The sequence below is a fragment of the Cherax quadricarinatus genome, chromosome 40 (assembly GCF_038502225.1).
Source record: "Cherax quadricarinatus isolate ZL_2023a chromosome 40, ASM3850222v1, whole genome shotgun sequence".
NCBI lineage: Eukaryota > Metazoa > Arthropoda > Malacostraca > Decapoda > Parastacidae > Cherax > Cherax quadricarinatus.
The window spans coordinates 2,730,261-2,746,387 of record NC_091331.1 but is presented as its reverse complement, the minus strand read 5'-3'; the positions used below and the strand labels follow the sequence as shown (position 1 = coordinate 2,746,387).

Here is a 16,127-nt window from a genome sequence, read left to right as displayed (position 1 = left end):
TTGATGCTGGTGAAGGGCTCTTGATCTACGGAATTTGATCTGTGCTCCAGTTCCCTGAATTAAGCCTGAATACTTTCCACATCCCCCCCCCCACAGGCGCTGTATAATCCTACGGGTTAAGCGCTTCCCCTTGATTATAATAATAATAATATGCAAGGCATTTTGGGCAGCCTTTTGATTTTATTTCTTGTTCGATCTGGCACCTAAACATTTAATAGAAAAAAATAATCTGTAAACAAAGGCACTATCAAAAATTGATGCAATCATTCAGTATTCTTGAAAATGCATTGCAATGTCTCCCACCCAAAGATGTCAGATATTTGATGATCTGCTATAATAATTATCCAGTGAGGGATGTATGCCTGAAAATTTAAGTAATATATTGACATCCCCAAATACTGTACATTACAATATTAATGAAGTGAAAAAAAAAGGAATCTATTCATTTTTTTTTAATACTGTAGCACTGTAGTACTTTATATACTATAGTACATTTATTAATATTATTTTTATCTTTGGATTATCAGTGTTTCAGATGCACCACTGTTGAAGATGGATTTTTCAGCAGTTCAGTTTGGTGATGAAATCCTAGGTTTGTACATTATTTCTGGTACAGTATTACAGAATTTCTTTGTTTTTTAAATGTGTAAATTGTAAAGAAATTTATAAGGAATCAGTATATCAGCAGATTTACAATTAAATCTGCTGATTTACTATAATTTAGGTTTAACAATGTAGGTAATATATTATCAGATTGGCATACCGCTGTATTTATCAGTAATGTATTTCCTGTAGCAAGTAGGCAACCTGGTTCTGATCTTCTACAAGAATTCTGTTATGAGGAAAGTGAAGGGGAGTACCCCATTCCTTCTGCCACTGAAAGCTCTCTCTTGTAGCTCATTTCTACAGCACCATACGATGGTATACCTTATTTTAGATAATCTGTGGAGGCTGTCAGGTAGAACATCTGTCTCACATGTACTAGATGCATGATTGAGCCTCCACTTCGTGCACTGAATAATCCAGTTTTGTTTACATATTTCTCCTCACTTGCACATTTAAAAATGCTTAAATTCTTAAAGGTAGCAGAAATGTATGGTGGAAATTTACCTTGAGGCTAGATCAAAGAAGAGGAGGGTTCCTAGAGGAAACTAAACATTAAAGACAGATATTTAGGCTGAGTGCTTTATTTCCATTACAGCATTACTGTACTTTGTTTGGTGTTACATAAGTAATATACCACTATATAATCACTACTTGTCACATGTGTATTGATGAAAAATACAGTGGACCCCCGGTTAACGAACTTTTTTCATTCCAGTAGTATGTTCAGGTGCCAGTACTGACCGAATTTTTTCCCATAAGGAATATTGTGAAGTAGATTAATTCATTTCAGACCCCCAAACATACACGTACAAATGCACTTACATAAATACACTTACATAATTGGTCGCATTTGGAGGTGATCGTTAAGCGGGGGTCCACTGTACTTGTGTCAATATTTGTGAATATTTTGGTGACCCTCTATTTCATAACATCTTTTTATAAAGGTTATAATGAGAGCAGCACGTTCAGTGAGGACAGCTCAGCTTATGCAGACTTGTATGCTGGAGATGCTGGGGAAGCTTTCTCTCCTGGTGGAGAATTTACCCACGATACACATGATGGCGATTTCATAAGCAGTGGAGAATATCAGGAGAGCCGCACAGTTTTGGTGGATGGAAGTGATCACTATGGAGTTTCTGCTGTTAGTGTTGATAGGAAAGAGGAGCTGGTGTGGATGGGAAATTCAGGAGTAAGTTTAACTCTCTTTTTGTGTGAAACAGTCACATAATCCATTAGTGGTGTATTTTTCTTTAGTTTAGCATTAAATTAATTTTTAAGGTGATGCTTAAATGATAAACTGTTATTAAATTATATTAATACTGTGATATTAAATTATATTAATACTATGACACACATTATCATATGTCTTGCATTTGTGCAAATAATGAAGCATTTACCATGATAATCCAGCCTATGTATAGAAGCAGAAAAGCTTTTATACTTAAAAAATAATTTTTTAACCAACAGGGACACGTGACATCATATCTAAGCACAGACCTCATGAAGTACACTTCATTCCAAGTGCATGCCACTGAAGAAATTCGTGATATTTGGGCTTATGACCTTGGGATACTTGCACTGACACCTACTTCATTAAATATGCGCACCAGACAAGGAATTCCTGCCTTCACACACCAGTGAGTTAAATGTATCATCCCCTGAGTATATACTGTAAAACATACATTTGAGCTTTCAGTATTATATTTAGTATATTATACGTAATTGCTTTGCATAGCATGTGTATATTTTTCACTTCTTGTTACTTGGAAGGATTATTTTCTCATATAGGTGATCTCTTGTGGAATCTGTTCATTGAGACATTTCATGATTTCAAGAAATGACTTTTATAAGAACTTCTGAAAGATTTTACTAAAAAATTGCACATAATGTTTTTGCTATTGTAGATGTGAACAAATTATAACGCTTCAATTCAGAAATAAGATGCATTTTAAATAGGAGTTCTTAGGGAACCATCTAAAAGAATATGTGAAAAAAATAGAAAACATCAGAAAATTGAAGACATGGATATGGAGAAAGCAAAACACACCAGCAGGTGGTACTGCAGTATGAGGATTGCCAAAGAAAAGATTCATTTGTGGGGAAATGAGTGATACTTTTACTCTCCCTATAAAAAATAGGCTTTGGCCACTTTAAATCAGTTCTAGGATATACAGTACATTATGTGCATCTTTAAATTTATACAGGTGTTGGATGCAAATTACCGTACCTGTTTAGTCATGTTTTAATAGTACATTTGAGCACCATTAATCTGTACTCATCTTGACGAGCTGCTTTCACCTGATTCTAGCATTCTGTTAATAAAAATATTGAAAGTAAATATGAAAGACATGTACTGCAAATAGTTTTGAATGTAATATAGCCAAATTTTTTTTTTCACTGAATAGGTCGCCACAGTTAGAGAACATGCAATGTATGCTCCAACTGGGAGGAAACTTCTCTCACAGACTGTTGCTGGGAGGTCATCAGAGTTCCATGGTAGAATTTGATCTCACCCGCCAGGAGCAAACCAGATGTGTAAGTCAGCTTTGTAAATAATATTTTGCCTTAATATCATTGCTGCTTAGTTAGCTATCTATTTATTTGTGCAAATATATTTAGTGTATAACATTATTTTTCATTTCAGAGCATGGTAGCTCAAATAGCACATGATTTTCGTTGACATAGTGGCTAGTGATCTCCATATTTATTGTTGTAAATTTACAGAAGATATGTAGAGTTAATTTTTTTTAAGGCAAAGAAATTTACCACTGGTTATTCACAACTTCACACTGCCACTGTCTCTTTTAAAGTGGAACTTTTTTTTTTTCGAGATTTGTACAAATGGAGAAGAAAAAGAGTAAAGGTTTCCTCTCATCTTATGTGATTACTATTTGTGCAAATTTGCACAAATAGTAATCACATAAGATGAGAGGAAACCAGTAATCTGCTATTATGCTATCACCCAAACCTAGTACCACTTGATTTTTTAATTATACTATCTCTAAATATTACTCTTAACTGATTTATATTACTATTCACATGAAAGAATGACCAGAATGAAGAGAGATTTTGGCAGGGAAAATCCAATAAGTATTTTTTTGAGTGAAAGCCTGTGGCTTGTTTTCATGGAAGGTATCATGTGCCAAGTCAAAAGAAAAGGAACACCCATCCAGATAGAGTTGGGTTAAATCAGCAGAAAGTTTGGACTAGGGCTAAAGGGAGGAAGGAGCGAAGGAAGGGAGGAGTTGTAGGGAGATATATTTTCATGTTTCACAACATGTGTACGTACTTCAACCCAGACAAAGACAAGCTGGTTGATGGTGGCAGAAGGAAGGAGGAGGGTAAAAAGGAGGATTAGAATTCCATCTTATAATCAGCTTGTGTGTGGTGTTGACTATGCCTCTGCCTCACAAGTATCTCATAAAGTAGGATAATCACATGATTTATGACATAGAAAAAATAGAGATTTTTTTATATAATTTTATTTTAATCCATGGGGAAGTGGAACAGAATTCTTCCTCCGCAAGTCACGCGTGTCATAAGAGGCAACTAAAATGCTGGGAGTAAGGGGCTAGTAATCCCTTCTCCTGTATATATTGCTAAATTTAATAAGAGAAACTTTCATTTTTCCTTTTGGGCCACCCTACCCAAAAGCTGTCAAAGTCTTATTTGACAGCTTTTGTAGAAAATGACTGTTACTTATTCAGCAGTGTGTGTTCATATTAATCAATATGCTGAGAAATGTGGGCTGTACTTTTTACACATGCCTTTGTTGACAAAAGAGAGTACTGTATTATTTTTCTCTAAAATTTTCCATTTTTCACAAATCTTGGTCTCTAGATTGACAGCTTGATCATCTTAGTATTTTCTACATTATAGCACTTTGATAGTTTAGATTATGTACTAACATTCCATTGTTAGAGTGAAAATTATGAGTACAGTGTATTAGAAGCATTTTGAAAGTGCCACTCTTGCTTGTAGAAAAATAATATTCTGTCAATACAGTATATATTGCACTGATAGAAAGATTTTAAGAATAGTATTTTTAATGTTGAAACTTGATTCATACAGTAAAGTGGTACAGTCCTCTATAACCACTGAACATTAGTTGGATGTATGCACCAGGAAATAAAAGAGGGGTGGGATGATACTAAATTTTTGTCCCGATACTATTACTCAATTTTAGGATGATACTGACACTGATATCAAAATTAGCCGATACCCACCAATACTGGTACCAGTACCATCAAAACTGGCTGATGCACACAGATACTGATAGTCAGTCTTAGACTGATACCAGTACCATCAAAACTGGTTGATGTACACAGATACTGCTAGTCAGTCTTAGACTGATACCAGTACCATCAAAATGAGCCAGTCCCCACTGATACCAGCACTTTGGCACACCTCTAAATTAAAGTTCTTTAGTACTGCAGAAACAGTTGTTAAATTTGACATTCTTTATGCAATTTAAAATCTGTATGTAGTGGCACATATTTCATGATGTAAAATATATTGCTTGTTTTTCTTCTAAAAACAGCACCAAGTGGGAGAGCAGGGTTGTGTTATTCTACGTGATCATCCTAGGTTTGTTTGCCATGGTGATCTCACTGGAAGAATAGTCCTTCATGATCCTCGAACAATGCGTCAGGAACATTCTTTCCAAGCCCACACTGGCAGCCTTTCGGACTTTGATGTACTGGGAAATTATATTGCTACATGTGGATTGTCCAACAGGTATGCTGATATCACATAAATATATATAGAGTATTGTATTTTATATATGCCATGCCTTTTAAACAGAACTCACTGATTTAGCATATTCAGCAATGATTTTATTGCCTAATGTGTTGAGCATACATTAACAAACTCACTCTCAACATAGACAAAACATACTTCATGCTGTTTGGAAACAGACCCTTAAATATCCGACTTAATATATCGATAAATGGTTCCCCTATTACAAGACACACTGAGGGTAAATTTTTAGGTCTTCTTCTTGACTGTAATCTTAAATTTCATTCCCACATCCAGCATATATCCAAGAAAATTTCCAAATCAGTGGGCATCCTTTCCAAGATACGACACTATGTACCCCAAACTGCACTCCTTACCCTATACCACTCTTTAATATATCCCTATGTCACCTATGATATTTGTGCCTAGGGATCAACTACAGCCAACCACCTTAAACCTTAAATAACCCAACAAAAAGCTGCTGTGCAGATGATTACCAGCTCCTGTGCTAGACAGCACACCCCACCACTTTTCAAAAGCCTGAACTTACTAAATATATGAGACATACACTCATATTATTGTGCCTACTACATATACAAAACATTGAACTCCAATATAAACCCTCCACTTAAACTTCTTGATAGCAACAATAAAATGCACAGCCACAATACAAGGTATAAGGCACTCTTTGACATCCCTCGTGTCAGTCTCTCACTATACAGAAATGCAATGCACCTAAAGGGTTCGAAGATCAAGAATTCACTACCTGAACTGGTAAAGGATCCCCTGACTACTTATAAATTTAGGACTTTGCTTAAAAATCATCTCATCTCTCAATACTAACCAACCAACCAAAACAACTTATAATCAGTCTGAAGCAACTCTCCCAAATATTATATTATATGACTTCTAGTCTATTAAACATCTGCCTGTCTATAAAATATTACTGTTTGAACCATTATTTGTAACATTGTTTTTATTATGTGCAACTTCAAGATTATTATTGCTATAAACCTCAATTTTGACTACCTCACATTAGTATTAAGATTAAATAAAGATTTTAATGGAAGTTAACCACTCTTATCTTGTCTAGATTTAAGTAGTTATTATGTACACTGTACTAGGATTAGTCTGCCTGAAATTCCCCAGCATGATAGTGGCTTTCTTTGTACTTAGCAAACCAAAATTGTATTTACACATTGTAACCTTTACAAAGAAATAAAATCTTTATCTTTAATTATTTCTGGAGCTGCAAAAATCCATTTTAGTATCGCACAACTAATATACCGAAGCTCATTCTTGTTAATTAACTTGAGGCTGACTTTAGATAGGCTGGATAAAATTAAACTACGTTATATATATTTTTTTTTAAACACACCAGCGTATCCTACCGAGACAGGGTGACCTAAAAATGAAAAATGAAAGTTTTTCATCTTTTATTTAATAATTTTTACAGGAGAAGGGGTTACTAGCCCCTTGCTCCCGACATTTTTGTCGCCTCTTACGACATGCATGGCTTACAGAGGAAGAATTCTGTTCCACTTCCCCATGGAGATCTTCTTCTTTCAACAAACCGGCCATATCCCACCAAGGCAGGATGGCCCAAAAAGAAAAACAAAAGTTTCTCTTTTTAAATTTAGTAATTTATACAGGAGAAAGGGTTACTAGCCCCTTGCTCCCGGCATTTTAGTCGCCTCTTATAACACGAATGGCTTACGGAGGAAGAATTCTGTTCCATTTCCCCATGGAGATAAGGGGAAATAAATAAGAACAAGAACTAGAAAGAAAATAGCAGAAAACCCAGAGGGGTGTTTGTATATATGCTTGTACTACATGTATGTGTAGTGTGACCTAAGTGTAAGTAGAAGTAGCAAGACGTACCTGAAATCTTGCATGTTTATGAGACAGAAAAAAGGACACCAGCAATCCTACTATCATGTAAAACAATTACAGGCTTTCGTTTTACACTCACTTGGCAGGACGGTAGTACCTCCCTGGGCGGTTGCTGTTTACCAACCTACTACCTAAGGAAGAGTAAATATATTGAAATATTGTAGTGTCTCAACTTACAGAATAAGTTGGGTTCTTGTGGGAAAGACTGCAAATGTGTCATGCTGATGGAAAATGATGAACTGTATTGGATTTAAATGGAATACAGTGAAAATATAAGAGTATGGTTTCATTTTTGCAATTTTGTACAGTACAATTTTAACCCTTAAACGGCCCAAACGTATATATACGTTTTTTCAACATTTGAAAGTAGTATGTAAAAAAATGTACATCATCATTTTTTTTTTACGTTTGAAAATGTGTAAAAAAACTTTTATCTACTTTTTTTTTGTTATATTTGAAAATATGTAAAAAAAAAACATAGATCTACTTTTGGAGCACTATGGATTTGAACGTCGATCTATTTGGACCATTTAAGGGTTAAATAAGAAACACCTGGTTGTGGAGTGCTATTGCTTTCTATGTGCATGCTCCTCGTGTCGCAGACTAACTTTCTTGTTTTGTTGTATGTGATTACAATTTTTGTATATGTTGAGTTTTTAAAAGCTACTTTATTACAGAATGGGTCAATTACTGGGAGATCAATTTGTTATGGTGTTTGACCTGCGGATGATGAAGTTATCTCTACCCTTGCGTGCTTTGGTACCTCCTTTCCTGTTGAGGTTTGTACCAGGCCTGTCGTCATGTCTAGCTGTTGTCTCTCCAGTGGGACAATGGCAGCTGATGGATGCGGGACAACCAGACAATGCAATCATGAGCCTAAGTTATCAGGTTCGTTATTCTGAAAGTACAGTGGACCCCTGCTTAACGATCGCCTCCCAATGCGACCAATTATGTAAGTGTATTTATGTAAGTGCGTTTGTACGTGTATGTTTGGGGGTCTGAAATGGACTAACCTACTTCACAATATTCCTTATGGGAACAAATTCGGTCAGTACTGGCACCTGAACATACTTCTGAAATGAAAAAATATAGTTAACCGGGGGTCCACTGTATAGTGTACAGTATTATTTTAAATGTTTTCTGTATGTTATTGTATATTGTAGACTTCTTATGTTCAATTTTGTGAAGGGTTCTAGTAGACAAGGATATGCTTAATAATAATGAAAAAATTTAGTTACAGGTTTTATGTATATTATGCATGTGTAAAGGATATTTTGTTTACAAAAATGGGCAGTTAATAATTGATGATCTAATTTTTGTACTTTTGCATTTAATGTTCTAATAATGAAACAGGGTGACATTCCACATCTTTACTAGGTGAAACTACAGTACTCCCCATTTTTTAGTTTCCAATCATAGGCATTCTTTGAAGATCAATAAGTAATAGCATTTAGAAAAGTTGCAGCAAGATTCTATGAATTCTGTTGAGGGGTGTTAATGTTGTAGTTTTATAACTATAGTGTAAGCACACCTCTGTCAAGACAGTGATGGAGTGAATGATGAAAGTTTTTTCTTTTTTGGGCCACCCTGCTTTGGTGGGAGACAGCCAATGTGTTAATTAAAAAAAAAATTTAAACAATGATTGCACTTCAATGAAGATGTAGAGAGAATGCAAAGAAAGAATATGCTTTAAAAGTTTTGTTCATAGTTAATTTCCACTTTTGATGATTAGAAAATCTATGCAACAGACAGCATTTGCATTTGGCACTACCAAACTATCTTTATACTTTTCTTATGTTTCCAGATCAACTGTGTTCCTGAAAGTGTAATTACAACATTTGATGTTGCATCTTCATCACAAGCCATTGTATTTGGAGACAGTTTAGGGTCACTGCATCTCTTCACATCAGGCAGCAAGCCTACATTCAATAATTTCTCTCAAGTATGTTGAAAACAAATTTATTATCATCTAAAAATAATGTCGAGATTCTTTTTTAGTGTAATCAGGTTTACTAGACTGTCTTGCTGTGACTTATTTATAACCTTTTTTCTTTTACTGAATATTAACAATTTAATAAAGATGCTTGTTATATACACCATAATAAGATTGGGAATCATATTATCTTTTCTGAAAATAGTAGTGCACTAGCTGTAAATTTAATCTTTTGATTTAGTATGGAATTTAATAGATTCCCATGAATTTAAATACTTAGGCATTCATCGTATTATATTTAATTGTATATTGTAATACTAATGTTAATAATATTTTGTTAGGAAACCATGATGCCAGACTTACCTGAACAAACACAGACAATGCCTCTGACTGATAAAACAGCTTCTTTAGCATCCATACCTATGTATTATCCAACAAGTGCATTGCTATCGGAATGGCCAGAGCAGTATATGAAAGTTGGTTACAGGTACTGTTTCATTATTTATCATTAACAAAGTATTTGCATGTAATTTACTTACCTTAGTCATTTAAATAAATTGACTTAACCCATAACTTGAAAAATAACTACAAATGTGATTTTGCACTCATATAGAGGATGAAACTAACATTTTTCGATTTCCAGTATTTGCAGTTGCTGAAATAGGTGCCCTGTCTTTTGTAATTCATTCATCCTTCATTCTTTTGAGCATGATCCAGTCATATACCATTTGTATGAAGAAGTTTGTAGAGTACTTCCAGTTATCTTAGTATGAAAAATGTTGGGGTCTCATGTTCTCTCTATTGATGGTTTATTTATTTATTTTTTTTTTTTTTTGCTAATTTTATAATTTGTTAGGTAGTTACCATAGAGTTACCTATTTGTGACTAATGTACCTATTTATAATTGTAGAATCAAAGCTGTGAATCTCGTGACTCATTTTCAGTGTTTAGTTTATCTTATAATTTTTTGAACTGTATTGTATGACCATTGTAGGTTTAGCACTTTTTTTATTATATTATATTATAGGTAGGAGATGGCAGACTTGTTGAAAAAAAAAAAAAAATTTGAAGTTTCTCTAGTGATTGTAGCATTTTCCACTGTTCCTCCTCTTGAATCTTATTCCAGCAGTCCACCAGTCTACTTGGGAAGAGGTGCTGTTCTATACTTTCTGCTATGTTTTTGACAGCTCTCTTCTTGGTTTAACGTTGCCATTATGTTCATTCTTCACTAGCAAATAGTGAGGGAATTTTCAGTTTTCAGTCTTTCATTTGGTTTGACATATAGTAAAAGTCAACAAAAATTTTAATATGTATTGTGCCTAATACCTTCATGAGGGCAACCATGGATGCAGGTTTTAGGGAGGTAGATGCAAGGTGATCACATCATGTGACCTGACCTCAGTATATATGCAGAAATGGCTGGTGACAGAATTTCAATTGATGCTTCTAGTGTCATCACTACTAAGAGGTGTGTACTTTTATGGTATTCCACCTTCACCTCACAACTCAGCTATTCCTTAGCACTTTCTCACTCATTATTCTGCTCATTATCCAGTGTTTGTAAATCCCTCTTTCTCTTTGCTTACACATGGAAAGCTTGGCATTACTCAGTTTTGAATTTTGTGATTATAATATCATTTGCACACATATCTTGCTAATCAGTGGACCAACTGTATATATTAATTATTGTCTAAGGTTATTTGAAGATGAGAAAGAAGTAAAACTATGAGATAATTTTATGTGGAACTTTTAAAACTTTTTTGTTAATACAGCAGTTTACAATCAAATTATATAGATTTTAAAGTTAGATTACTTTTAATAAAAATTGAAGAAAAATATTGTACTATATATCTTCAAGGTTTTAATGCTTTAAAAATATTTTAAAAAATTATTAAAGTGTGTAGTATGACAGGAGAAGGCAAGGAAAAATAGGCACTTGGATATAATGAGTTTAAAAAATAACAAGTATGCTAGAGAAGTTAATACTGTATGAAGAATATATGAAAAAAGAGGTTATGTAGACGTAGGTTTTTCTCGAATGTGTCTGCTTAGTAGTGGAAATATAGAAAAGAGAAGTTTTTTTATTATTTGAATTTTTATCAAGTCTAAAATCTAGTAATATTTTTTCTACTTGCTAAATTTGCTACATTTGTGTTACTGTATTATAAATAAGGAAAAGTCATTTAAATAATGTTTTAATCAAACTATAATATTACAGGTATTGCTTTATTTTGTGAAACTAGAACTGACTACTCATTTCTTCTCCACAGACCAACACCCCCAGTTGATGCAGCAATTCTTTCAAGTATGAAAATTGTCGGTTCTATTGGTTATGCCCCAAACTTGCATAACAAGAAAAGAAATCAGGTGAAGTTTGAAATAATTTTCAAAAATAACACTAGCCACCAATAGCTTCAATTCACATTTAAAAGTGTGAACTGGTAAATTAATACAGTAGGACCCTGTATCTGTGGAGGATACATTCCAAGGACCTGCCACAGATACCAAAACTGTGGATAGTAACAAACCCTATACTATATAAGTCCTATACATACCTGTTATAAAGTTTATTTGATAAATTATGCACAATAAGTGGAGAATTATCACTTTTTCACTGATGGGAAGCACTTCACTGCTTCTCTTAAACTTTGAAGAATTGCCAGCTTTTTTACTTTTGTGCTTTGGGGCCATTATTATGCAAAATTAAGAGGTATTTTTGGGATACAGTAAACTGTGGATAATTGAAACCATGGATGCTGAATCAGTGGAAACGGTGGTTCTACTATAATTTTATTTTATTCCTGCAGTGATAGGCTGCCCCTCATTACTGGTGCCACTTGTAAACTTTTCCTAACTTCTCTGAATATTGATGAACCTAATCTTGTAATGTTATTTAAATATTTTCCAATATTTTCACTGATGTTTGTGTACCATCATGTTAAATTATTATTGTTTATTTATTCATTTACTTAGAGTAATTTTAAAACCATTGAGTTATTACAGCTAGCTTAGTGGTATCTGAGTGTTTTGCTTGCATAGTATGTCAGAGGTGACTGAATACTTTTAATGTATTGTCAGTTAATTACTCTTACTTCTAATATTAATATGTAATAATATTAATATGTAACTTCATTTTTATAGGTTCCATATAAGTTTAATCGTACAAAAGGACAGAAATCCAGTGCAAGTGAAAATGTGTTGGGAAAAAATGATGAAGGTATCACAGTTCATGTTCCATGGAGGTACCGAAAATTAGAGATTAAGTACGGCAAGCTTGGCATGGATGACTTCGATTACGATCAATACAACCGAACCAGTTTTTCTGGTCTGGACATGTCTCTTCCTAATTCCTACTGTAATCCAATGATACAGGTAGTGTATGCATTATTTACATATCCCTTATAAGGCATTATTTCAGTTCGTCTGGGGGTGCCATAAGTTAGGTTGCCCTTGATTTTATATGTACTGTAAATCACTGTATTATATCAGTATTGTAAGTTTGATTTTGTGGATAAATTTTATACTTTTTTGCCTTGTATTTATAGTGGTAGTCTCTAGTCATCTGGCCCTCTGTTTTACCTTTAATGGACCAGAATTATTGGCTCCTTGACTTCTGGGCCTTATCATACTCCTGAAATTGTATATGGAGTGCCTCTTTTTTCATCCAGTTCATTCCACTTTACTTACCACCCTGTGTTAACCTTCATCCATGCCCTTGGTGTATCAAGCATATGTGATACTCATCTGCCATACAGTGACTTTTGGGCCATATATGACTGGAAGACTGGGTGGGTCATACAATTAGTTTGGTAGGACATGGGTGTTAGGCTGCCTTTTTTTTAATGAGGATCATTATTTAGAAATAATTCACTACCGATTGAGAACTAGACGTTATCATGTCGCCAGTGGTTACCTTCCAAGGGATCCTGCCTCCCCACTCTGTGATTTGTGACTTATTACTGCAAAACACTGACCTAAACATAGAGTAAAATGAACTAATATTGGCAGTTGGGCAGGTAAAGATGGTAGAAAAGCATTTCTTGAGGATAGATAGTTAGGTACATATAGTATATAAAATTACAAATATGGTTGCTATGTAGGCAAGCTCATATTTACTCTTAATTATGATAAAGTGCAGTAGTCATTTTAGTGAAACTTTTCCTCCAATCGTAAGAATTGTTTTGATAACTAAGGTGTCATTTTATTTTACTAAAAGTTTAATTTTACCATTTTGCACTAGAATATATCAAAATTTCATAAATTGAAAACAGCAGTATAAACTGAAACTGTATCCATGTTTTATATGAGATCTTTCTTTTCAGATGTTTTATTACATTGCACCCCTTCGTGCTTTGATGATGTCTCACTTGTGTGAGCGAGAGTTTTGTTTAGTGTGTGAGCTGGGCTTCCTGTTCCACATGCTTGATGTCAGTATGGGACAGGGAATACCTTGTCATGCTTCAAACTTTTTGAGAGCATTTAGAACAATTCCTGAAGCTTCAGCAATGAGTCTTACGCTGTCAGATCAAGACAATAGAGCAAAGATAAATTTTGCTTCAAAAATCCAGGTAAGAATGACTAACTTTTTACTTGATAGCATTCATGTAGATGTTTCAGTCTCTTAAAAACAAGATTATTTTCTTTATCTGCTTTCTAGTTACAACTATAATTAGATAATTTTTTTTGCCATAATTGACAAAAAACTTTTGTCTTGAATTAATAGATGGTGCTACCATGCTACTGACCTTCTTATAATTATTCTTATAATATTACAGTGCCCACACCTCTTTCAGAGTGTGGACACTGTAATATAATAATGTAATATAATATACTGTAATATAATACACAGTGCCCACCTCTTTCAGAGTGTGGGCACTGTACTTCCCAGGACTCGAGTCTTTTTTAACTGGTTTTCCCTGAATCTTTCAAAAATATGTTACTATTACTGTCCTCATAGGCCAGCAACATGTCAAACCATAAAAACTACTTGTTTCTGCTCTGCTCCAGGACTCAAATTAGCCTGTTGGATTCTTAAACCTTTAGTACTCAAAAATCTTTTTGATCCCCTCCATCCCTTCCTGGGATGACCTCCCTATCCCTCCTTCCTTCCACCTTAAATTTATATACCCTCTTGGTCATCCTATTTTGCCTCATTCTCTCTAAATGCCCAAGCCACCTCAGTAACTCTAAATTATACTTTCACCACACCATCTTCTATTCTTTAATCTCTGAATTCTCAAAGTAATATAAACATCACATCTTACGCTTGAATATGACATCTCTACTGTCTCCAACCTCTTCCTCACTGAAATGTTTAAACCTCATGTCTCACACCCATATAAAAGTGTTGCTGCGACTATTCTCTTGTATGTGACCCCTTTGCATCCATTGATAGTTCTTTCTTTGTTTCTACAAATGCCTCAACACACCACCACCTACTTTTTTCTCCTTGTCTGTTCTGTTGTTCACCACATCTTTCATAGACCCATCTGCTGACAAGTTCACTCCCAAATATCTGAACACATCCACTTCCTCCATACTCCATACCTCTAATCTGATATTCAGTTTTTCTGTGCCTAGGTTTTTTTTGTTGTTGCTGTTCTCATCACCTTTGCTACTCCCCTTCAGAATCTCCTAAAAGAAATATGTCATCAGCAGAAAGCAACTCTCAGAGCTTCCTCTTTGTATCAGATCCATTATCCTTTAATTTCACACCTATCCCAGCATTCACTTCTTTTACAACTCTATCTAGAAATATTTTAAATATATATTTCTTTCTTTCAACACACTGGCTGTATCCCACCGAGGCGGGGTGGCCCAAAAGGAAAAACGAAAGTTTCTCCTTTTACATTTAGTAATATATACAGGAGAAGGGATTACTAGCCCCTTGCTCCCTTTAAATATATATATTGTCAAAATTTGTTTTATTACATAAAAATATGAGCATGCTATTTCATATAACTAAGATTTATTCTTATATGTCTGGAGGAGTTTCAAAAGGTTATTACATGTGAGGAATAATATTTTGATAAAAATACAAAGGCATAATTCCGTGACTGGAGCAATGCACAAATACCCGCACATAGGAATATGAAACTCATGACAACATTTTGATCCAACTTAGTTCACCTCGGGTATATGTGTAATATTTTGGTATGTACTAAGTTTAATTTGTTAATTATTAAACATAAAGTACTTTTTTTTTAAGTTTAAAACATAATATGGTTGCATTTCTTGTTGTTTTCTCTGAAGAGTTGGAACAGGTTTGTGCTACAACAGTTGCATACAGAAACACTAGAAGACAGAGCTAATCACTCCCATGTTGACTCCTTGGATGAGAGAATGTTTCAGAATAGCTGCCAGATTGATACAAGTCTGGAAGAACCAGAAATTACTAGTAAGTATATAGTGTGTGTTAAAGGCTTATTGGTGCACAGAGTGCAGATTTGTTCATACATTACCTTAACTTTTTAGTTGTTAATTATTTATTGTTTTTGTGCAAGTGCTGTGTAAGTCCTTTCAAAAATCAAGATCCTGATTTTTTCTGTTGCAATTGTGCATCTTAATTTTGGAAATTAATAGCTCTCTCATATAATAATATAAAATATCTTTTATAAGAGAATAAACTGTTTACAGAATACTGTCATTTAGATATATGGTACTTATTCTACATGGAAATACTTTGCCTAATTCTGTAATTGTTTTTTCAGAGGCCGAAGAAGGGCATATAGTTGAAAGGCAAGACAAAAGGGAATATTCACCAGTAGCAGTTATTTTTGGTTCACATGTAGTCAGCATCAACAAGTGTACCAGGTGTAACCATGAAATTCACAAAGACACAACTTCCCTTCTTGTTAACCTTACTTTTCCCGAGTCTTTAGAGGGTTAGTATTCAGGATTTTTTTTTTCTTAAATTACAGTTACAGTGGAACCCTGGTTTTCGTGATTAATCCATTTG

General features: G+C 34.2%; 1 protein-coding gene across 6 annotated transcripts in view; it reads left to right on the top strand.

The window, feature by feature from the left end:
- The window catches only part of PAN2 (PAN2-PAN3 deadenylation complex catalytic subunit PAN2), a 39,895-nt gene that overhangs the window by 922 nt on the left and 22,846 nt on the right, over positions 1-16,127 (top strand). For all 6 annotated transcript variants that reach the window (XM_070092614.1, XM_070092613.1, XM_070092609.1 and 3 more), the window contains exons 2-14: positions 528-592; positions 1,551-1,795; positions 2,074-2,243; positions 3,012-3,141; positions 5,147-5,343; positions 7,914-8,124; positions 9,041-9,178; positions 9,511-9,656; positions 11,440-11,536; positions 12,311-12,541; positions 13,492-13,737; positions 15,422-15,566; positions 15,880-16,053. In XM_070092614.1, coding sequence (XP_069948715.1) covers positions 553-592; positions 1,551-1,795; positions 2,074-2,243; positions 3,012-3,141; positions 5,147-5,343; positions 7,914-8,124; positions 9,041-9,178; positions 9,511-9,656; positions 11,440-11,536; positions 12,311-12,541; positions 13,492-13,737; positions 15,422-15,566; positions 15,880-16,053 — 2,170 coding nt within the window. In that variant the 5' untranslated portion in view covers positions 528-552. The remainder of the gene's footprint in view (positions 1-527; positions 593-1,550; positions 1,796-2,073; positions 2,244-3,011; positions 3,142-5,146; positions 5,344-7,913; positions 8,125-9,040; positions 9,179-9,510; positions 9,657-11,439; positions 11,537-12,310; positions 12,542-13,491; positions 13,738-15,421; positions 15,567-15,879; positions 16,054-16,127) is intronic.